At 40.5% G+C, this 23,859-nt stretch overlaps 1 protein-coding gene across 5 annotated transcripts in view; it reads left to right on the top strand.

Annotated features, from left to right (window-relative positions):
- The window catches only part of FBLN1 (fibulin 1), an 86,997-nt gene that overhangs the window by 43,264 nt on the left and 19,874 nt on the right, over positions 1-23,859 (top strand). For 3 of the 5 annotated variants that reach the window (XM_012569279.5, XM_072923665.1, XM_041713643.2), the window contains 10 exons: positions 1,618-1,677; positions 3,380-3,481; positions 5,045-5,182; positions 7,064-7,201; positions 8,661-8,804; positions 9,622-9,750; positions 10,254-10,379; positions 11,217-11,336; positions 12,168-12,299; positions 12,841-12,964. In XM_012569279.5, coding sequence (XP_012424733.3) covers positions 1,618-1,677; positions 3,380-3,481; positions 5,045-5,182; positions 7,064-7,201; positions 8,661-8,804; positions 9,622-9,750; positions 10,254-10,379; positions 11,217-11,336; positions 12,168-12,299; positions 12,841-12,964 — 1,213 coding nt within the window. Of the gene's footprint in view, positions 1-1,617; positions 1,678-3,379; positions 3,482-5,044; positions 5,183-7,063; positions 7,202-8,660; positions 8,805-9,621; positions 9,751-10,253; positions 10,380-11,216; positions 11,337-12,167; positions 12,300-12,840; positions 12,965-20,683; positions 21,140-23,859 lie in introns of those variants that run through there. The other 2 variants (XM_030263373.4, XM_072923666.1) reach the window with 1 other exon arrangement.

Here is a 23,859-nt window from a genome sequence, read left to right as displayed (position 1 = left end):
GTCCCCCTTGTGAGGTGGGGAATGCCCTTTTGGGAAGTTTCTCTGTGTGTGCTGTTGTCTCAGGAGGGGAATTGCCCCTGCCCATTAGCACTGGCTGAGGTGACTGGACTAAGAGATCCCTCGTGCTCAGGCATCTCTGCTAATAACAGAAATTTAAATTTGCATACTCAGTGTACCTGTATGGCAAGAGAAATGTGCCATCTATGAGAACTGTGAGCATGGTGTAGAGCATCTCCCTGGTGGCCTCTATGGGCAAGTGGCACACACAGCAATCATTAGTGTGGTTGCTGTGGTACACATAAGAGCCACTGTGCATTGCAAAGCTGGGGCTGTGTCCACAAGCAGGGCAGGACAATGTTCTCATCATTCAGCTGAGAAACAAGCAGGCGTTTGGACATGCATCAAATAACCCTATTGAAAATAAAAACGCCTGTAGAAAGGCAGAGCAAACAACACAAATAGACACTTTGGTTTGTTGTGAAGGGGACATGAGGCTCCTTTTTGAAAGGCAGATTTTTGGACTAGAACCTTGTGTTTGTTGTGCCATAGCAGTGCATGAAGGGCATTCTGCTGCAGGGGTAAGGCAAGCTGGTTCTTCAAGTCACATAAAGTGTTGTCCACAGGTAGGATTTGATGGTCTTGGAGGTCTTTTCCAACCTAGTTATTTTTGTGATCTCTGGTGTTGTGTCCCCAAAGGCCTGTACCAAATCCAGCCAGACTTGGGCAAACTGATTCCATCAGCTCTGCATAACTGAGATGAGCCCCCATGGCTGGAGGATTCAGTTAACCAGCCCAGCCTCATGCCATTGCACAAACACTGCTTTCACATCCTCCGTGCATCACTTGCTTCTAAGTGACTGCTGATGGAATGGGCTCAAGCACAGTCACTGAAACAAACCTAAGTTTCCAACTCAGTAAGCAGACTATTTTGGGATTGTGTTTTTGCACAATACCAACCTACCTTTGCCCCTATGTTAAAAGTTGTGGAATTGGAGAAAGTCCATTAGCTGGTTCTTTGGGGATGCAGTGGGTTCAGGATGTTTGGCCCGTGCATGTCCTCATGTGGAGAGAATGGACTCTTGGAATGTGTATATGTGGCAGGAGTACCAGAGATCAAAACTCTCCAGTGTATGTAAGTATATTTGAAAGAATGCCTAAGTATGTGCCCAAAAACTTAGGTGTGGAGTTCTTTTTGAAATGAAGTCTAAATAAATAACTGAGGTTAATCTGATTTTCATTAAATCTCTGAGTACCCCAAGCTACTATAAAGTCAGTGGAAGCCAAGCATGCCTCAACAACATGCCTTATGAAAATGAGGTTAAGCTCTGGTTAAAAGTCTGACATTAAGAACCTGTGTTTGAAAATATCAGTCCATATGTAATCTATGATCACAGTGTGACTTTCATATTGAATCAGTCAGATGGAAAATGCCCTATGGCCATGAGCATTTGAATGTCAAATTTAAGTAAGAAATAGCTGTAAAATATGTAAATAATGCTTTTTAATTTTATTCTGGTTTGTCCAAAATCCCGATGTGAGTTCCATCCCAAGCACACAGTGTTTTACCTTGAGAAGAAAAGTGCTTTCTCCTCTAATGCCTATCTCTCCTCTTTTTAGTTGAAATTTCAAAGGAGGAACTAGACCAAGAAGATCCTTATCTGCATGATGGCTGCAGAGGTGAGTCAAGGACTAGTCCTGCTAGCTCTTTTGTGATTGCTTTCAATAAAGTAAAGCCAAATTAGATCTAGAGATTAGCCAAAGCCTTTTGCCTAGGATAATTATGGGTTAAAAAAAAAAAAAAAACACATGAGGAAGAGCCTTTCCAAGGAGTAGTGGTCCATTATGTGATGCCTAAATTGTGCCCAAATACAAGAGAGGCATTGTCTCTTGCAGTGGAGTTCATTTTATCCAACTGAAGCTGAGGCAATACATTTAACTTCTAGTGGGTAGTACCTCAGAAGTGTCACCCCTGAACCTGAGGAGTACTTGGGATTCTTCACAACATGGTGATCCTATATTAAATATGTGCATCATTTATTCTTCTCTTGGTGTTTGAATATCAGGGTGTTTGAATATGAAATTAAACTTGTTTCTGTTTGAGATACATCACCTGAAAAAAAGGAAAACCAAAGTGGCTGTTGTTCTGATTAGTCATGCTGCTCTGCTTCCTTGGAAATGTGCATTTGGAGTATTACTCTGCTAAGTATTCTGATTTATTGCTTGTCACATATGATTTACATGTCTGTAAACCTAAACCAGCAGTGATTCATTGTTATCTGCCAGCATTTCAGAACTCAGAAATGTATTTAGGATAAAATCAATTTAATGGGCTTATATTCCAGTTGAAAAATTATTTACTGTGCTCCATGTTCTACAGCTGTTACACTCTGGAGAGAGAGGGAACATCTACCAGGTCATTAGTGAACCAGAGTCAACAGTGCCTCTCCTCCTTGTCTCCAGTTGCTAATTAGAAGAGATGACATAGAAATATGTGTTACATATTTTCCTGGCATTATTTCTTCATGTAACCAGTTGTTGTATTTTTCAGTTAATCAGCTGCCTGCAGGAGATTTATTGGTATTGCTAATTGCCAGTTGGTGGTTCTGTCTACACTGTATTTTCTGATAAACTTGGCATGCCAAGAGTACTTGTAATTTTCTGAACTTTAACAGGGGAATCTTAAATTTCCTAGGCAATGGAACTTCCAGCAATTTGTTTTGGAGTACCTTCATGTTGCATGGGGAAAATAATTCTATTCTTCTAACACTCCCACTACAGGTTTTACTGTACTGTCAGGATGGGGCTCACAGTATTAGCAGAGGCTGTTGATCTCAACTACAAAACTATGGTTCCACCTAATTTTCAGCGATGCATTAATAGCCCTATCCTCATTAGAAGCTGTTGTACTTAAAAAATTATTTATAACGTATTATAGCTGCAATTGCTCCCATGGATTGTGCCTATCTCACACCTTTTGTTTAATGCCTATCCAGCCATTCTAAAACACAGGACAAGGGTTCTGTTTGCACTAAGAATATCTGCAGCTTTGCAACAAATATTTGTTGTTGGAAGTATATAACCTTTTCTCTATTTTTAAAATATGAAACATTTAAAATATTAATTTCTATTTTAACAAGGTCAGAAAAAGTTTTCTTAATGATGAGACAAAATTTGTGTAAATTCTCTGTAGTATTCTTTCTGTTTGTCAGAATAACCCTTTTATTAATTTTTAGAGCTTTCAGTGCTTAGCCCTTTCTTTCTTTTGTAAATGTGTATTAACTTATTTTCTAAATAAATTAAATATCCTGTAAGTAATGTTTTTTTTCAGTTCCTATGAAGAGCCTCTTAATTACATGAGACATTTTAACATATCCATTAGGTGGTGGTCCCTGCTCTCAGCAGTGCAGAGACACAGGATCCAGTTACGTCTGCTCCTGCTTTGTTGGCTATCAGCTTCAACCAGATGGTCTCACCTGTGAAGGTAAAAGAAATAAAGCCCTTGTTTTGATTATAAACATTCTTGTTTTAAAAGAGCAAGAATAGATACAAAAATACCCAGAGAGAAGAGAGCAGAATATGCTTATGTCAGCTGGAGAAAGAGGTAAAGTCATAAAAAGTTGATTTGAATGGAATGTTGAAATGAGAATTGTGGGAAGATGAAGTTAAGAGAGGGTCAGTGGAAAAGGTGGAGAAGTTAGAATGGTGAAGAGGCAGAGTTTGAATTTGTTGTTGTGAATAAAACCATAACAGAGCACCTATTCTCTCTTGTAAACGTGGATTGTTATTGATAAGGCAGACAAAATAAATAGAGTAGGATTCTTTAGCTTGTTAAGGACTCAAGTGACAGAAAGGATTAATGTTCTGGACTCCATGAGTGGCATGGCAATTGTCAAAGAAGGATTGTTAGTTTCTCTCAGAAGAAGAAGGCCCCAAGGCTGCCAGAGCTCCAGGAGTATTTGGACAAGGCTCTCAGGGATGCACAGGGGGGGATGCTTGGGGTGTCTGCAGGGCCAGGAGTTGGAGTCAGTGATCCTTGTGGGTACCTTCCAAGTCAGCATATTCTGATCTGTGGCATCGCATGAGGTGGGCTGGGATAGAAGTTGCATTTGACTTCAGGCATGTGCAATGTGACATTTGGTTCTGAGGCCAGGTTCCTTGTTGCTGAGGGACAGGAGCCCTTCCAAGGCATGGTTCACCTTGTCCATCCTCACCTTGTCCATCCTGCATAGCCATTCAAGGATGACAAATGTTCTAGATGAAGAGTGCCTTTTTCTGTCAGTGACTGGAAATGCAACCTTAAGTACCTCAGATGCAAACTTCAAAATATAAAATAAATATTGATGATTGGTCAGATTAACACTAACCTAGCTAGACATATAAAAAGGAAGAGCTTTTACATTTAATACACATGGATGTTGGATTTTCTTACACATTCAAAGTTAAAATTAAATTTACAAAGGAAATGTCTATCAGCAGCTGTGAAGTAGAATGATACCACTTGGCTCAGAGAGTCCCTCAACCATATGTTGGTGGGATGCAGAGCAAGGCAAGGATTTCTGAAAGCTTGCCTCATTTATATAGTCACTATAATCCGACCATGAAACCACTGAGGTTGGAAAAGACCCTAAAGATCACCGAGTCCAACATAAACCAAACACTGCCAGCTCAACCAGCAGACCATGTATGCACATCCTAGCTGTAACAACTTTAGACATATCCAGAGACATCAGCTACTACTCGACTCAATCAGATGATGCTGAGTCTTTGCTCTCGCTCAGTGAAACTTCCTCTTCTTAAGTACACTGTGTCAGCAAGTCCTGGTATCAGCAGGGTCCAAATGTCTTTGCTGGCTCATGCCCTGGTGACAGCTGTGTAGTGGGATGTGGATGTGAGGCCAAATCCACACCTTTGAATTCAGCTGCTCAGAGGAATGCCTGGCTGGAGGTGTGCCCACAGCTAGCCTTCGACCTCGTCTCTTCCCAGGGACGTCATGCTTCTTACTTACTCTTTCTTGTTTACTTTTAAATCATTTTTCATATTGTAGATATTAACGAATGCATCACTGGGACCCACAACTGTGGGATTGGACAGACCTGTGTCAATACGTTAGGATCCTTCCGCTGTCAGCGGGACACGAGCTGCGGAACCGGCTATGAGCTAACAGATGACAGTCGCTGCAAAGGTATGTCCTGTGCAGAGAAACTGGACTCTTCCAGGCTTCAGTTAAAAACTAAGCACATCATCACGTCGTGCTCTTTGGCCTTTGGTAAATACACACGTAACTGAGACACACACACTTCAAGAACAGCAGTTTTTCCACCTGTCACCTCGCAAATAACCAGATCATGCAGCTGGGGGCTGCTGCAAAGGCTTCCAGGAGAGATAACTCTATTTCACACTGGCAGCTTGTGTTGCATGTTAGGAGCTAGTCTGGGGAGTAGAACAGGTGATTACCAAGAACTCACACTATACACAATACCCTGGAGGTTATTTCTGGCTAGCTCCAGTCTGGTCTATGGAATTCATCGCTCATATGTGAGTGGAGTGCCTAAATCCTGCTCTTGGAGCATATCTAATGGTTTAGTTGCACCTGAATGAATCAAGTTTGGACATTCTGGAGTGTGCATTTGCAACAAAGCGTGGCAAGTGGAACAGCCAGGTGATTCAGTTTGAAAATGTGAAGGTAGATGCATCTTTAGGGAAAAAAAAAAAGCAAGCTTTTATCCTTAGGAGGTTACAAAGGGGTTAATTTCTTAATCACAGCATTCCTAGGGATTTAAAAATGTAAAGGGGTTAAAACCACTGTTCTTGACTAGCTGTGCTTGAACACAATGGTAATAGTCCCTCTTACTAAAAAAGTTACTTGTTTCAAGTTCCATCCAGCTTAAAGAATGCCCTTATGCATCTGTAACTTCCCCTGCCATGCTGCCTTTACAGAGATATAAATTAGCAGCAAACTCCAGTTGATGTGGAATTGGTTTTCACTATGAGAAAGTCTGTTGACCCTAAGCTTAGATTGGTTTATAAATAAACTAATTTCATTCCACTGAGTAAATTAACTCGACCAAAATTTTAGATAAGGTTTTAATGTAGGAACTGATCAGTGATGAATTATAAATAGGTTGACTAAAAAAAGCTGATGAACAGACTCCAATGCCAAACCTGCAGAACATCGTGCAGTGTTTTTGAGCTGCTAAACCCAGTTCAGTATTTACCCAACCTAAACTTCAGATGATCTCCACTCTCATTTTTTAAGTCCCACAAAGCTCTAGGGCTACTGTTGTATCAAATGCATGAATGAGAAAGCTGAGGTATCCCTTTGCTGGAGAGTTTCTATATTTTGATATCTTTAGGAGATTTCATCCCCTTACCAGTTAGCAAACATTAAATTTTAGTTGCTTTGTGTGGACAGGACTACATTTGTGAGTGAAGCCTCATTTGCTATTGTCTCCTTTATCTGCTTTAAGTAAACAATAATTTATTCAAAAATATTCATTGTCTATTCTGAACTGGAGTAGAATATTAAAGTAAGCAGAAGTCAGATTTATGTGCATTTTAAAGCATGATAATGCAGGGATATTGCAAGCCTTAATATGGGTGGGAATAGAGACCAATTAATTCACTTATGAAAAATATTCACAATATCTGCATTGGATTTAAAGCTAAAATTAAAATTGCGCTTGGGTAATTAAATCTTCCTGGCTTAAATCTAAGCACACTGCTGAATCAAGGCTGTGCTTTGAGCAGTGCTGAATGTGATGCTTTAGGTCCTCTGTAATAGTTTTTAATCATTTAGTTGTGAGAACTAAACTTGTAAAGCATAATATGCACAGACACCCCTATATATAATATAAATAATGAAATTTTAAAAAATCTTTACATACCTGGTTTTACTGAGATCTTTTTTGAGCTAGTAAGTCAGATTGATCCTGGATCACAGAATTCCAGGAAGGTAAGCTGAGGATTAATATCTGTGATGATTTTAGTTATGTCTTATGTTTTAAATGCATTGAAAAAAAACCTGTCTAATTCCTGCTAACAATTTTTTTTTGTGATGTACCAGATATTGACGAATGTGAGACTGGTACTCATAACTGCCCCCCCGATTTTATCTGTCAGAATACTCCAGGATCTTTCCGTTGCCGACCCAAGCTACAGTGCATGAGTGGGTTTATACAAGATGCACTAGGCAACTGTATTGGTAAGGCATGTTCTTGTCTTGGGGATTGCTCAAGTGTTGCCTGGGAGAAATGTTGTAGTTTCACTTGGTCAGTTCTGAACTGCTCAGGCTATTCTTCATCTGTGTATCCATTGCTCTTTCCTTGATCCCACAGGTAAGAGTGCCAGATGAAAGCCATTTAAATAAAAGACTTAAATATTAGATCACTATTTTTAATGAGATTGCGTTACCAAAGGTGGTTAGCTGCTTAAGCCTTTGGGTGTTTTATCTGAAAAAAAAATTTGTAAAAAAGTTGTCATATATTTTATCTAACTCTATCCAAAATGTTTTAGCCAAAGGTTTGTGTAGAAAGCTGTAATTATGCCATCCTCTGGAACACCCTTAGATACTAGTCTACTTTGTTTTACAGGCATGTAGATCTTTCTAGGCCTGTCCCACATTATAGCCCATCAAGAATCTTATTGTGTATGAGAAAGATGGGACAGTTATAATGCACTGTGGAGAGGAGTTTTACCTTAAACACTGATGACAATCTTGTCAGGCCAATGCCTCGTTTCCAAGACTCCCCAAAACCAGAATTATAGCCTTCATATAAATGCATTAAAATTACTGTTTTCCAGCAGACTTTATATGGGTTTGTCTAATGTGACCTACAAATCTATCAGTTATTCCCTTGAGTATTATTTTCAAGTCTCAACTCAGCTTTTAATTCCCCCATTGGCATAGCAAGTCTTGGACTTGTGGAACTGGCCGAGCAGCAGCGGCTGCCAAGTTGCACTCATGATCAGCCCCTTGTTCTCCTGCAGTGTTGAAATCTGACACTGGAAACAGACTGAAAACAAAACTGCAGCCTTTAAAATGAGGGGGGGCAGTGCCTGTGCACAGCAAGCCCTTTGAAAGCACACGCCTGCCACAGGTAGTGCCAGCTCCATGGCCGCTTTTGATTAACTTGTTGTCATGGGCATCAGTAAAGCCACATCAATTTGCAGCAGCAATGGTTATTGCCAGTAAAATGCACTTGCTCAAAACATTTAGGCAGTTTCACAGCCTAACTTTTTGTACTGGGAATCAAATGCTGCTCTGTGTGGAGTTGAGGGGATTTTGTTGTTGGATTTGTGATTCTGATCATCATGTAGAAGCCAAGAGCTCGATCAGAACACACAGACTGAAGCAGAATTGGTTAAGCTGGTGAACTGAACTGTTGATCAGTGCTTTGTGTGTTTAGGAGAGACTTTTAAAGGCTTTGAAACAAATACGAGTTCTATACCAAATTTCCACCGCTTTTCAGTGTTATCTATGGCTTTTATACTTCCCCAGTGTTCACTCTGGAAGTATTGTGTCAGTGAAGCTAAATGTCACGAGTAGTTGTCTTCTCCCATAGGCAGAACTGGAACTTTTCTCTGAGGGGTTACATAATGAGAGCATCTTGCCTTGAAGCTCTTGAGAGCAGAAAGAGTTACACTGACTCGTGCTCTTGCAGATATCAACGAATGCCTGAGTGCCAACACGCCGTGCCCAGCTGGGCAGATCTGTATTAACACTGATGGCTCCTTTACCTGCCAGCGGATCTCACCCAGCTGTGGCCGAGGTTACCACCTCAATGAAGATGGAACCAGATGTGTAGGTGAGTGACAGCTGGGAAAAAAAAGCAGTTCTAAGGAAATAACTCACATAAATTATTTATGTTTGCCAGTGTCTTGCGCTTTGTCCAGGTTTTTATCACTCCCACAGTCAATTCTTGGTCCTGTTCTTTTCCTCATGGCAGTCCCAGCAAGTGAAGAATGATGTGCATCCACCCTCTGTCCTTCTTAAAAGTCATGAAATCCTTCATTTTGAGAAGAGGAGTAATGATTCTCAGCCCCCATAAATGGCATTGGCTGTGACTGTGTCAGTGGAACAGTGCTGTGTGGTCCCAAATCTCCTTAGTACAGAGAGATAGCACAAGGTCCACTCAATGTCCCACAGAAGCCATTCAAGTAACACTGAAAGACATTCTTGCCTTTGACTGGCTTTTAACTGAGGTGGTTTTTGCAAAGACAGGCATTTTTGTATGTGTTTTCAATTTCTGTGAGTAGCTTATCAAAGCACTGCTGATGACTCTGGATCTCAAACATCTTAGACTAGATGAAAATCTGATCCACAAATATGAGTATGCACAATTAAACAATTTTGCACCTGAATTCCTCCAAAGATTGCCTGATTACTTCATTGTTTTCATCCCAAGTCCATCCACATTAAGGACACCTTAGAGCTAACCTGCTTTGTATTAATGGTTTGTGACTCTGATCTTGTAAAAGCTGAGAGCATGGTAACATCTTGTTTTCTGTTTCAAAACACTTTATAACCACCAGAGGACAAAAAAAAAAAAAAAAAAGTTAACATGTTGCTCTTCTCTCAGCTTGCATAGTTAGAAGTGTAACTAAAATTGCTTTTTGTTTTAGATGTGGATGAGTGCTCCTCCTCTAACCAGCCCTGTGGAGAAGGGCACATCTGTATCAATGCCCCAGGCAATTACCGCTGTGAGTGCAAAGCTGGCTACACCTTTGATGTCATCAGCAGGACGTGTATTGGTGAGTTGCACCATCAACCTAAATATGTGCAGCCATAGCACTTACAAAATGATCCTGTTAAAGAATATTACTTATGCTCTGTGCATAAGCTCTGTCATCATAATATAAAATTGACTGCTGTATTATTTGGCTGACTCTAAAACCGTATTAAAGAATTGCTGATACTTCAAAGGAAGCTGTATTAGTATTGACAACATGGTGTCTGCTCTCCTGTTCACAGGTAAGGTTGTGAGAGTGTGTGTAATTGTTTTCTGTGATATTTTTATAAGCACCTAAAGCAAAAGATACCTTTGTAAGATCAAAGCAACTTTCTCCTGTATAGATCTAATCCAATTATACTCTGGGGTGCTTCCAAATCAGCATTTTGAGAACTTCTTCTCTCTTTAGTATGAAATTTAAATCTGGAAAACAACCATCAAACTTTTATATTCACATTCTTGTCCAGACTGGTGTCGCAGTGGGCCAGGCAATCCATAGACCTCTCTGTGTGTCTGTCCTTGCAGATATCAATGAATGCAGGCGCTACCCAGGCCGCCTCTGTGCTCACAAATGTGAGAATACACCTGGTTCCTACTACTGCACTTGCACCGTGGGCTTCAAACTTTCAGCTGATGGTAGATCCTGTGAAGGTATGACTGTCAGTCTTTGGTTGTGGAGTGTGCGAAACACACCTCATTGCTCTTTTAGCTGCTTTTTATTTTTGCTTGCACGAGTGCACTGGAATGGCATGAGAAATCCTCTCAGTGCAGTCTCCTTGATTGCATCAATGCTGCTGTGCTTAGTCGAGGCCACTATAGCCCACAGCTTGAGCACATCGCCCTTGGACTGCAGTGTTTGGCAAGAAGACACAGCCTCAAGCTGCACCAGGGAAGGTTCAGGTTGGACATCAGGAAGAATTTCTTCCCTGAAAGGGTGGTGAGGCATTGGAAAGGGCTTCTCAAGGAGGTGGTGGAGCCCCCCCCTCCTGAAGGTGTCCAAGGAATGCCTGGATGTGGCACTCAGTGCTCTGGTCTGGGTGACAAGGTGGGGCATAGTCACAGGCTGGACTCGATGGTCTTAGAGGTATTTTCCAGCCTGAATGGTTCTGGTTCTGTGATTCTGTGATGCAGAGGGGTATGGGTCTGCTTTTGCTGTACTTTGAAGGGTGATTCAACTCAATCAGGTTCAAAACCTTCAAAACCAGCCTTGCTGATATCCACAGACAAAAATGTAAGTGTTGGCCTTAAGATTCCCTCCCAGTCTCACACCTTGAAGTGCAGGAGGAAATTATAGCACAGTGCAAATTAACCTATACTGCCTGTTAAGAGTAACACACTGAGAGTCCCCTATTTCCAGGTTACTCAGTGACGTGTACCATTCTTTTTTAATTAAAAAAGTTACTTTCCAAAATTTTGTCCTGTTCCAGTATTAGGAGTGATGAATATTGCAAGAAACGTGGGGTTCAGGTGTATAACTTTGCATTTCAGATTTGAATGAGTGTGAGAGCAACCCCTGCAGCCAGGAGTGTGCCAATGTGTACGGCTCCTACCAGTGCTACTGCCGCCGTGGATTCCAGCTCAGTGACATCGATGGCATTTCCTGTGAAGGTGAGCTCTGGAGTGCTGCAGGGAAAGGCTGGGTGGGCATTTCTTCTTCTTGCTGTAGCAAACGTGAGCAACTCCATGTAATTATTCATTTTAACATTTGAGTATCTTGGGTATTTTCTTGTGAAACTGTATTTAATGAAGATCTCCTGCCCGTGTCCTTTACTAGAAGCATCTCTTTGTATGTATGGTGTCATTTTTGCTGTTTACACTGAATTGTAGCTGGGCACACTTTTGTAACTTGACAGAAATTTGTCTTTTTCCTGAGGAACTACCAGAATTTCTAGTCTTCAGCAAGTGGAGATACGAGCATATTTATGTGTTACATATGTAATACATTATATTACTAGGTAGTATTTTATATATCCTCTTTTTGTGGCTGGTTCTGAGCTAATGTGTTCTCAAATACAAGGAAGATGTGGGTGTGACCTCATGGACAACATTCTGAGTTTACTAAACAATGTCTTGGGCAGAACACCTAATTTTTATTTCCTTTTGCAAAAACAAGGATGAAACTATTCCTCTCCCTCCCTTTTATAAAGCACTACAATACATGTCACTGTAAAGGGCTTGTTCTCATCCATTACTTTGTGTCTTGGGTTCTCATATAATTATTAATTTTCTTCAGAGTTCCATTTATTCCTGAAAATCTTTGCTATTTAGATGTTGTTGGCTAGAGCCACACCTATGTGATGATCTTCATTAGAAGAAGAAGGAGAAGAAGAAATTAGAATCATCGAATTGTATTTCAAGCTGATAGCAGGAGCACTGTTCATGTGCACTGGGCTGAATGTCATGAACACATAGAAAATTAGTGGTGTTTTTTTCTTGCAGATATTGATGAATGTGCTTTGCCCACTGGAGGACATATCTGTTCCTTTCGATGCATTAATATTCCTGGGAGCTTTCAATGTACTTGTCCCTCCACTGGGTACAGGCTAGCACCCAATGCACGCAACTGTCAAGGTGGGTTCAATAACTGCAGGGAGACCCCACTGGATTGGGGAATTCTGACACATTTTAGCAGTTTCTGTATTTAAAAAACGCCTTTCTACAACATTCTAGGTAATGCAGTACACGTCAGCTCAACATCTGAAGAAACCAGAAACCTTTTATAATAAATAGACAGGAAATTTCAGTTACAAAGTAATTCAGTAGAGACTACTGTTAAAAACATTATTAAATAATTATAAAAAATTCTTACAATGAAGATTCCAATGGTGAAATGCTATGAGTTTGTTTAGCCATTAAAAGGAAATATGTAAACATGTCAGCAAATATTTAGGTCTTGTCCACTTAGTGGCACTGCTGCTCTTCCTTTCCTTCTTGCTGGTTGGTTGGGTTAGTGTTCTTCTTTTTTTGTTCTTCTGTCCTCCCCTTGCAATCCTGTAGTAATGTTTAATTGCACCCCATGTTCTGTAGCATCTGATAGGGTAGTGTCATTGCCTGGCACCTGCCAGGGAGAGGAAAAGCATGTGTTTAATCCATGCCCCTGTTTCTTTGGCAGATATTGATGAGTGTGTTGCAGAAAACCACAACTGCTCTTTCAACGAGACCTGCTTTAACATCCAGGGCGGCTTTCGCTGCCTGTCCTTGGAGTGTCCCGAGAACTACCGCAAGTCAGGAGACACGTAAGTACCTGCTTTTGCAAACAGCCTTTTGTGGCATGATCTCCTCAATGCCATGCCACTGCCTGACTGGACACAGAGCAGTTTCTAGCAAATATGTACTGTGTTGGCACAATATGTTTTGCACACACAAGTCTGCTTTCTTTCTCATGCTCCTCTTTCTAAGAAAAAAAGATACTCCCTTAAAAAGTGCCATGTGTTGGTGGTTTGCACCGTAATAATCTCCAGAGCCACAAGCAGATACTCTCTGTCTGGCTCCCTTGCAGGCAGCCTGACAGGAGGGCTACACTGGGCTTTGAAATCCTTGGCTTTTATTTCAGAATCACACATGGTCTTTCCTTACTTTCACACTTCAGATAAAAACTTCTTTTTAGCTCCCTCTCTGTGTGTTCTCACTGGTATTGTTGCAAAGCATTGCAAGAATGTCTCATTTTTGGTACTATTTAATTGAACCATAGAATATTAAGGAGTTAGAATTGACCTTAAAAATCATCTAGTCCCAGTCCTCTCTGCCATGTACAGGGACATGTCCCATGAGACCAGTTTGCTCGAGGCCATATCCAAACTGGCCTTGAGCACTGCCAGGGTTGGGGCATGCACTTCACTGGTCAACCTGTTCCAGTGTCTTAACACTCTCACAATGAAAAATTTCTTCCTAATATCTTACATAAATCTCCCCTCTTTCAATTTGTATCCAATTTTTACCTGTGTTAAAAACCTGGGAATCCTAGCAAGGATGGTATATTAGCTGCAGCTCATAATTGTGTCTCTAACCTAGCTCAGAGATAGTCTGTGCATACTGGTGTAGAAAATAGGAAACAGCTCTAGAAGGAGGGGCAGCTGGCAGCTCTTTTATACCCATCAAATAGTGCCAGCAGGGAGAAGAAGTTGTTGCAAGTCCTCAGCTGTGTAGCTAGAGTTTATGGCTGGTGAAAGTGATGCTTTGCCTCCTGGCCACCCTGTACTCCAGCAATTCTCCCAAAGGTTGCTTCCAGTGTGCCTCGTACTCAGGTAAGTCTGTGCTCCACCAGCCAGGGAGGAAAGTTGACAAATCACATTTCTTATCAGCCCACTATTGCTTTTCCCAGTCAGTGTTGGCATGGCCACCATCTCTGAGACAGACCTGAGTGAAACCAACACTGATCTTCATCTCAGGGATTTTGTGGGGATTAGTTAGTTTACATTTAAGCCTTAGTCTTTGAAATGTCATATAAGAGGCACAGCAGATGTATTTGATCAGAATGCTGGAGAGGAAGTTTATGGTGTAAACCCAGCTATTTATAAAATATGCTTGTGTTCTGGGAAGGGTAATAGGAATTAAATTTTAAATTAAATTTGTCACATCAGTGACCAGGCAGTGCCTTATGATGCAGATGTTCTCCTTATATGTAAGACTGTGGGTTCATTGGTATCCTAATTTTTTAAAAAGTGCAAAAAGTGCATTGTGCAATGGGCCACTAGGCAGAATTAGCAGATTTCTGCTCTTACAGACATTCCTGCATTGCAGAGTTCAATTTATAAAATACACATCGTACACACATTCAATCTCATTTTCTCTCTTATCTGTATTTGACTTCATTGGCTCTTTGAGCTATATGGCATATTTTGGGAAAGCAGTGGAGTGTCTGAATGCTTTTCTGTGTCTAGGTTGATGGGTTCTGTAATGGCTTTCTCTGCCTAACTCAGACCTACTCATAGAGTGAGATCCTTCTGATGTGCTCAGGCTATAATTAGGCTGAGTCAGACACAAATCCTGCAGCTGCTCAGTGAAATTCTAATTATTTTAATACTTTAAGTTATTATCTTGTTGGATTTATTAGGTTTCCCCCTCTCAACCGCTACAGATAGTTACTAAATGTATTGCTGAAAACATACTTGCATAAAGCAAAGAGAATGTGAGCTCATTGATGTCACTGATGAGCACAGTGGGTTCCACGGGTGCTCTCACACTCAGCTGGATACCAGTGTTACACCAATATGCCAGAATCAGGGTCTGTGGGGGGAATTACCTGGTGCTCATTGGGGAGCAGTTTCATCAGGCAGCTCTTTAGCACCCTTTTATATCCAAACTGCTTCACATCTCCTTGACTGAATCAGTTTTGCATATGTACCCCAGCAGGGCTGATAGCCAACATATCTTTGTTATGTTCTGCATGATAATGGCATTAAATTGCTTTTTCACCCAGGCTCTAAAATCAAAATAGTTGGCTTCTTGTCACACCTAGTACAGATACCATTTTTTATCTCCTTTTTATTCAAAACACATTCCAGTTTCACCAACTTGGCACATCATAAGAAAGACAACTTATTTTTCCATTTCCATCAAGCTGGCACCTCAGGAAACTTTTTTTACTCTGTTCCCCATTATTTTCCTTGAAATAGCTATAATTTAATAGACATCAGTCCTGTAAATCCAAGTTTCTTATTCTTATTTTTCCTTAAAAGCCTTATGTACAGGCAAGAGCACTCAGTGATCCAGAAGCTTATTTACCCAGTACCATAAAACAGAGGTTTTTGCATGGTGGCTGTTGCAGTGGCAATTGCCATCAGGTAAATTGCAGTATCATCCCAAGCTATGGGCTGAAACCTCAGGGTGCTGCTTAGATACTCTGAGCTCCAGGAGGAAACAGAGTGTGTTATCTTCCCCAAAGACAGCAAAATGCCTGGCTTGATCTAAATGGCATCAATTTTATTGAAATTAAAATCTTATCTCTTTTCTTAAATTCCGCTTTTTGTGTTTCATGGATCAATCTATAGGCTTGGGATTTTTCCCAGGATAGATAACATCTGCTGCTCCTCATAATAGAACTTAACTTGCTGCACTGCCTTGCCAAACAGTTTTTGTTTTCAAATTGCATAACAATTAACTTCCCTTTATATGGCATTGAAGTCTAACATTTGTAATATTTAAGCCAAGAAAAATAGTAGAAAAGATAAAGTGTTTATGGCAACATGTCAGATGTGTGCTGCATTGAGCCAAATGGGGAATTATTTGTATTTTCTAGACATGTCTGTGCATATTATTAAGGTTGCCTGGTGCTTATCATTATTAGGACATGTTTTTAACTCCTTAAATTTTTGCCAAAATGTAACCAATGGCTGAAATTTTACATGCCAAGTGTCTGATTCAGGCTCAAGTTTTGGCAAATTTCAGCCAGAGCAGTTCATCCATTTCTAAGAACAAGTGTAGAGAGGAACACACTGGTTTGTGTGTTTTAAAGACATTTTGGTGATTTATTTTTTCAATTTACTTTAACAGTTTGCTGTCATATTATGGAGCAGAAATCTGAAATTTGCTATGAAGTTGCACTTTTTGTCATCCTTACCAAAATCCTCTGAAACTTTTAAAATTACAAACTTTGAAAAAATTGTAAAAAAAAAATTGTAACAAATTGTAAAATTGCATTCAGCCTTTTTTAAGAAATTAAGACCTTGATGGGTAAACTTAATCCACTCTATGCCAAAATAGGCTCAGATGTACCTGGAATCTTTCTGAGGGTTCTTTTGCTTCAAGTCCTTGAGTCATAAGATTTCAGAGCCTTAGTAGCAATCTGTCTTTGTGTTTGGCAATCTGCCTCACTGCAATTTAATTCTCCCTATCAATAGAGAGGTCTTTTTCTTCCATCAGCAAAGAGTTCACTTCTGATTTAGTAGCTTCTTACTGCTCTTCAAAGCAGCCTGAGACATGCAGATCCAGCCCCACAGGCTGTCTGAGCCTGCTCCCACATAAAGCCACAGGAGAGGAGCCCAGTCTGTCCTGGGCCAGGAAAATAAAAGCATTGAGATAAGGAGGTTGTATGTTGGGAGGGAAGGATCTGAAGGTGTGTCAAGGTGAGGAGAATGAGTCTGGGAGATGCTTCAGGGGTAGCAGGTAAAATGGGGGAAAACTACAAAGGGAGCAACCACAGGGGTCAGGTCCTTGTGGTCAAGGGTGACTGCTTCCAGGGAACTAGTGACAGGATAAGAGGACATCGGGAAGAATTCCTTCACTGAAAGGGTGGTCAGGCATTGGAAGGGGCTGCCCAGGGAGATGGTGGAGTCCCCATTCCTGAAGATTTCCAAGGAATGCTGGACGTGGCACTCAGTGCTCTGGTCTGGGTGACAAGGCTCTGGGTCACAGGCTGGGCTCGATGGTCTTGGAGGTATTAATAATTCTATTACTCTATTCCAGATTTGGATGAGGACCATCAAAGGAAGTAATAATTTGGGATGGTCACACAAAGATCCTAAGGGAAAGGATCTGTGCTTTGGGTCTAGGGCTGTGAGGTGGAAATGGAGAGAACTAAGTGTCAGCCAGGAGAGAATGGAGCAAGAGGAGGATTGGCACTGGCTGAGTAGATAGCTCTGATGCCAAATACTTGAGTGACAAGCAAGGGCCATAGGCTAGGAAAGGGGATAGGAAGAAGAGACTAGATTAGGAAAGAAGGATGAAGGAGACAAGGATAGGATGTAAAGGCTCAGCGCTGAGGGCAAAGAGAATATAGTTCTGTCTCCTCTACAGCTTGAAATGCCCTAGATACTTTCTAGGAGGAGCATACAGAGCACTTGTCCATCTTCATTTCTACTCTGCTGTATCCTGTTTTCCTTCCTGAAGTGGGGCTCCAGATTCTCCTCTGGTTAAGACTTTTCTGTGAAGACCAACCATCAGTTGGTTTCATTCCCTTAAAGCTGTGTTCTAAGACAAAAACCTCCTTCCCTGCACAGCTGATCACGAGCATCAATGTCCATGATGTGGCCATGGCTCACTTGGACCTCAGGGTGTGGTGCAACCTGCTGAAAAGAAGTGCACACCCATGACAGCATGAGCAAGAGCCTTTGCAGTGGAATATATTCTAGGAGGCCTGGAAGGCTGTTACAGCTCTGGAAATCTACAGCATAGCATGTACAGTGAGGGTATAGTTCAGTAAAAAAACTTGGTTAGTTGTTCAGCATGTCGAGTTGGTTTCCCTGTAGGAAGAAAGGCATAAAGCCATAAATCTTACTAATAAAAAGTTCATTTTCCTTCAGTACTGGAGGAGTTGTTGCATACCACTCATCTCCTTTGAGCACAATGAAAATCTGACCCAGAAATTAACGTGAAGGAAGGCACAAAATATTTTTCTCCTTGTTTTTCTGTTACAAAATGTTGTATTCATTATCTACCAATAGAATCCCTCTAGTTTTGGTAGTTTTCATTTATCAGTGTTTGGTACGTGAAATTCAAATGGGAGTAATTCTTTAAAACCAGTATTTCAGCCACATAAATAAACATAACAGAACAGAGTAGAAAGTGAGTTTAAATAACTGGGTTCAAATTCAAGAATAAGCATTTCTCAGCAGTATACACTTACTTTTGTAGCCCATGCACCTGATTTCAGAGTTTTGCAAAGACATATAACAACAGCTTGTTGCATTCCCCCAGCATGTGATTCCTGCTGCTCACTGAAGTCTAGAGAGCACACTGGGGTTGAAATGCTCTTTGCTTCTCGCCTTTGTGGTGTGTGACCCCAGGATGAACTCTGGTTCTTGAAAGCAATAATATTTGCTATCTCTCCTTTGTGGTTATTTGCTGGAACAATTACTGCACATTAACTGAACCTACAGTGCCCTGTGCAGTGCATACCACTAAAGCATGAGATAAAAGATGATGAATTTTGAATAATTTTAGCTCCTAGCTAAAATCTATCTGTTCCTAGTAGGCATATCTATCTTCACAAATAACTTTCTGAATCCACAGAATGTTCTTTTTCAAGTCTTTGAAAACTGGAAGCTTTGTGGTTTTTTTGTTCTCTTTAAAAATTCTGGCCATAATTTAAAAATGTATTTTACTTTTATAAAATAATAAGGGAGAGCATCTTTATGAGAGTGTAAGTGCTCATAAGCATGTACATGCTTCTAAGAAGTTGTACTTGAAGAAAACATTTCCAGCTAAGGAATTAACTGTCTCAACTTGCTCCATGATTTCAGCAAAACCAAGTAGCCTCATGATTTTAACAACACCAAGTCATTCTCGTTAGTGGAGTTATTAATGACGTTTCAGAAAAGAATGCAGAGCACTCCATACCTGAAAATACTTCAAGAGTATCCACACCTAATTAGCTGGCCATCCTGTGAGGACTTGTGTATGATCTTTAAACACATGAATAAAATTAAGAATGCATTCAAATCTTCAAAGAATTGCTTCAAAGAACCACTTTTGTTTGCAAGTAGTATTAAAAGAAAACATGCAACACCTTAATTGAATAACTGAGGGTACTTTTAATTACTCTTCTTGAAAGTGCTGATTTTGCATATAATGAGAAGTTCCTTGAATTCAGATCACCGTGCACTGGCAGCAAAGTGGGCCTTGCTTATAAACCACAGTTCTGTTGGTAGCAGACTCTGATGACAGGAGCTCAAACTCATTTCAGGATAAAGTAATGAAATGGACACTCAGATTTCCTTGAGGTGGTAAGAAACAAACCATGCTTTTATGCTGGAGCATTTCTTGGTAAAGAAAGAAATTGCTTAGGTTCCAAAATTTTAACCTGTGGAGCAAATACTGCTTGGAGTGGAGAGACTCTTGCATGTAGTTTAATTGATTCATAGTTTTGCATGAGGCACGTTTGGAGCTAAATGCACAGGCTGATAATGATGAAATTTTGCAAAGTCATCATCCAGCTGAGATTGTTGTTGTCTACCTTTACTTCCACACACCTGCCTGAAAGGATGTTTGGATACCTGTGTGGTGATTTGGGCATATCTTTAATCTGAAATGCATACAAATGTACCCAGTAAGCAACACACTTCTCAAAACCACCAGGTACCATGACATCAGATCTTCATTAATGTGTTCATAAACTATTAAGACTCTTAAAACAGCAGTGACTTGCTAGCCCGTAGCTGTCTCCCACATTTTCTGGACTAAGTTCACTTCTCTCTGGAACAGAATGCATGAGGATTGTGACTGCTAATGTAAAGGTTTGTTGCTCCCTGCCAGCCTGTATGGGTGATCTCTTGCTGGTGCTCTGGATTTTTCGCTGTGACACAGTGCTGAGGGAATGAAAGAACAGAAGGCAAACTCCTCTCTCACCAGAATAATTCCCATGACTTTGGGCTATGTAAGAGGAGACTGAATGCGTAGGACACATGCTAGAGACATCAGGCCATTGGATCTTGTTTTCAGGGCTTGCCTGGATGGGTGTTAGACTGACTCTGGTTGGTTCTGATAGTACAAAGGAATACTGTGCCATATCAGCAGGAAAAGGTTAATCTTCAGAGACCAATTCCTTGGACATTCATGGTTTTCAGAATATTTCACTCACTCTTAAAATACAGCCAGACATCCCAAATAGGACACAGATAACTCCCTTACCATTTAGAATCTCTTCCTTTACTGAACATATGCCCAACCAGCAAAAAGAATAAAACTTGGAGGGGAAAACAGTGCCAGCGTTCTCCCTAGGAGAGCTTGGCTGACATAAATCAAAATAAACTCTCACCCCTGCTGAGGTGCCAGACTTGATCCATCTGTGCATGCAGAGCAAGGGCAACACTTCTGACAATGGCAAGGCTTCTCCCAAAGCTCCAGCTGCAGGCAAGTTCATCCTTATTGAAATCATATCCCTTTGCAATGTGAGTGAAGAATGGATGCAGGATGCAAGTCAGCCTATCTTTTCCCACCCCCACTGCCCTTGCTCTCCCTCCCACTCGCTAAATGTGCGCTAATCTTCCTCTTGTCTTGTGTTCTCACTTTTCTTGCAGTCGCTGTGAGCGCTTGCCTTGTAATGAAAATAAGGAGTGCCAGAGCCTGCCTCTGAGAATAACCTACTATCACCTCTCTTTTCCCACCAACATTCAAGTACCCACCGACATTTTCCGCATGGGTCCTTCCAATGCTGTCCCTGGGGATAAAATTCAGCTGTCCATCATCAGCGGGAACCAGGAGGGGTTTTTCACCACAAAAAAAGTGAACAACCACAGTGGCCTTGTGGTCATGCAGCGGCAAATCACAGAGCCCAGAGACCTTCTTCTGACAATTCAAATGCGACTTTCCCGCCACGGAACTGCCAACACTTTTATTGCCAAACTTTTTATCTTTGTCTCTGCACAGCTTTGATCCCCAACTTACAGTCATCATTGGCTACTCTTTCTCTTCTAAGAGTAGCTTTCCCCCCCCCCCACCCCCAATTTTAATAAAGTTTTAGTTCATCTGTTGCATGCTGCACTTGCATTTTATTTGCCATCATCATTACAGTTTTCCACTTTCCCCTATAACTGAACATCTTAATTTGCAGAAGTTGGTGTCTAAGAGTTCATTACCTGAGCATACTGAGGACTGAAAGCTTTTCATTTACTTGACACAGCAGGGAAGTCCACTGATCATGCACAGTTACACAGGTTTAGGGCTAAATTTTCCCAAGAAAATAGGTACATACTTTGAAATGTCTCATCTGAGACATCTCTAGAAAATTTCATCACTTATGCAGCAAATAGTGTGGATTTTCTGAAAATCTGTTAAAAGGGCATAACTTGGACCCTTAGGACTCCTGAGGCACATGGGTCAGTATAAAAGTGTGCAGCCAGATTCTCAAGCTGTCCTATTTATTGTTGCTCTGTTGTGTCCTGTGAGCTAATGCTGATTTCCACCAGGTACAGATCCCAGTTCTAGCTTCTAAGGATGGTACAAAAGCTAATCTCCTCTAAAGAACATTTATTTGAGAGATATTTCATCTTTCTTCCTGTGGAATTTTTGCTGAATGGAAAAACTAATGACAGCAGAAGAGCAATCAACTTCATAACAGTATTCAGCTAATAGCAGAGAGCTCCTTTCTGTTTCACAAGCTGAAACATTCCCATCTACAGGAACATTTGAAAAAGATATTTGATTTGTCTCATAACACTTTTGTCACTCCAGCTTTCATATTAAAGCTGATAAATTTTGACCAGTAAAGACTTTGTCCACAACTACAATCACACCAAACCATAAGTGCTCTGAAAAGTCAGTCAGAATTCCAATATCCAAATCTTTCTTCCTTTGCTTTGACTTTCTTTGTTTACTCCTAAACATAGACAATACAACTGGAATATCTTTGGAATTCTGAGCTGGAAGGGGATTTATTTATTACATCAAGTCCTTGTGTTGATAAATATTAAAAGCTCATTTCCAGAGATATGATGCAAAAATTAATGTTCTATAGTACCCTGGGCTCAGTTATCTCTGCTGCTCACTAGACAGGCAGAACAGTCATTCCATAGGACAGGGAATAATCCATGTGAATGCACCTATGGAAAAAATATCTCACTAAGGGCTGACAGCACAGCCATGGCACAAGGGTAGGAAGTGGGAACCTTCTAAACCAAGATGCTGAGAGCACAAGCCCGTGTTACTTGAGCTAGTTACTTGGGACACTCATATGTAAATGCTCTCTGGCTAGCAGTTCCTTATGAAGCCATAATTAAGTAGGATAAATATTAAAAAATAAACTTCATTTTTGCAAACATTAATATATATACTTTTTGGCAGGAAAAGAAGGGAGTTTTAAAATGTGTTGTAAAATGCTCCCACATTAATTGTATTTAGCAAGAACACAAAGCTCACATTCCCCTGTGTTAGATACTTGATTGCTGTAGTGTCACTGGGACTTTCAGGAGCATATAGGTAATTACATAGTGCTATTTATATTTTCCAAATGAAAATTAAATCACAGCTCCTGGTCCAAAGAAATTATTGACTGAATCTAAGAGACAATATGAAAAAGAAGCGTACCAGGACCTTACAAGAATGAAAAGATTATACTTTTTTATATGTGTAGGAAATAATCAGAACAGCTGAGCTGTTTTTTAACTTTCTTCTCTTTAAATGAAAATGCCTAGAGGGAAGACAATCTCCAAAGCTTTAGTTTGTGCTAGAGGCAGAAAACTTGAAGGAAAGATACAAATACAAAAGTTCTCATCCCTGAGGAAGAAACTTTTGCCAGTCATAGTCCCCACTGTAGGGGAACATGAGCAAAATGGAAAACATCAGCTAATCAGAAGATGAAATGCAAAGATGATGTGTAAGGATAATATTATAAAGTATTATGAGAACAGAGGATATAATTTATAGCAAATATCAGGATTTGAAATGTTAGTTGTGAAAGAAGTTACTCCAGAGATGTCCAAAAGATTAAGCAATGAGAGAACAAAGTGTTATCAACTGCACTTTGGATATGCTGTTAGCAATTAGCGGGGATAGGAAAAAAAAGGTGATCAGAGAGTGAATATAATGAAAGAACAGATACCAGTTTAGTAGTGTGGACAGAGCATGCAAAAAATCCCCAAGGTAGTGGAATTGGTAAGAGGAGAGACAAAAGAAATAGAGTTGACACAGACATTTATCCGTCACATGTGTGGTTATGAGCTGGATGGATCTATAAACTCAGTTTAGATGAGAGCTAACACAAATCACCTGTGACCATTGAGATCCTCTGATCTGTACCAAAGTCATGCCAAAAGGCTTTACTCCACAGGTGAGAATCATGAATGCAAGTCTTATTTAGGACTTCATCTTACACAAAATCATGGCTTTATTGGCAAAGTATCTCAGAAATACTTGTATTTGCCTTTTGTTCCAACTGAAGTTGAAGGTAAAGCTTTAATTCCCAGGAAGAAGCAAAAGGAGACCACTACCTGAGGTCTGACTGCCTGAGACACTCCCACCACAATGTTTTTTTGCATACTAATTCTATTATCTAAATACAGCTGTGGTAATTTAGGATGTTCTAACAGTACTTAATCTGTAATAGTGTCCCAATATAAGTTATGCAAGCTACTGTTTGTATGTGAGGTGTCTAGGACATGACAAGATTTTGTGCACAGATAAGGGTGGGAAGTAAAAGGGTACAGGCCACCTCTTCTGGCCTGTGTCTCCTGTCCAGTCTCAAAACATCAAGTACAGG

Source organism: Taeniopygia guttata, chromosome 1A (assembly GCF_048771995.1).
Source record: "Taeniopygia guttata chromosome 1A, bTaeGut7.mat, whole genome shotgun sequence".
NCBI classification, from domain to species: Eukaryota; Metazoa; Chordata; class Aves; order Passeriformes; family Estrildidae; genus Taeniopygia; species Taeniopygia guttata.
The sequence above is the reverse complement of the archived record's forward strand: the minus strand, read 5'-3'. Positions and strand labels throughout refer to the sequence as shown.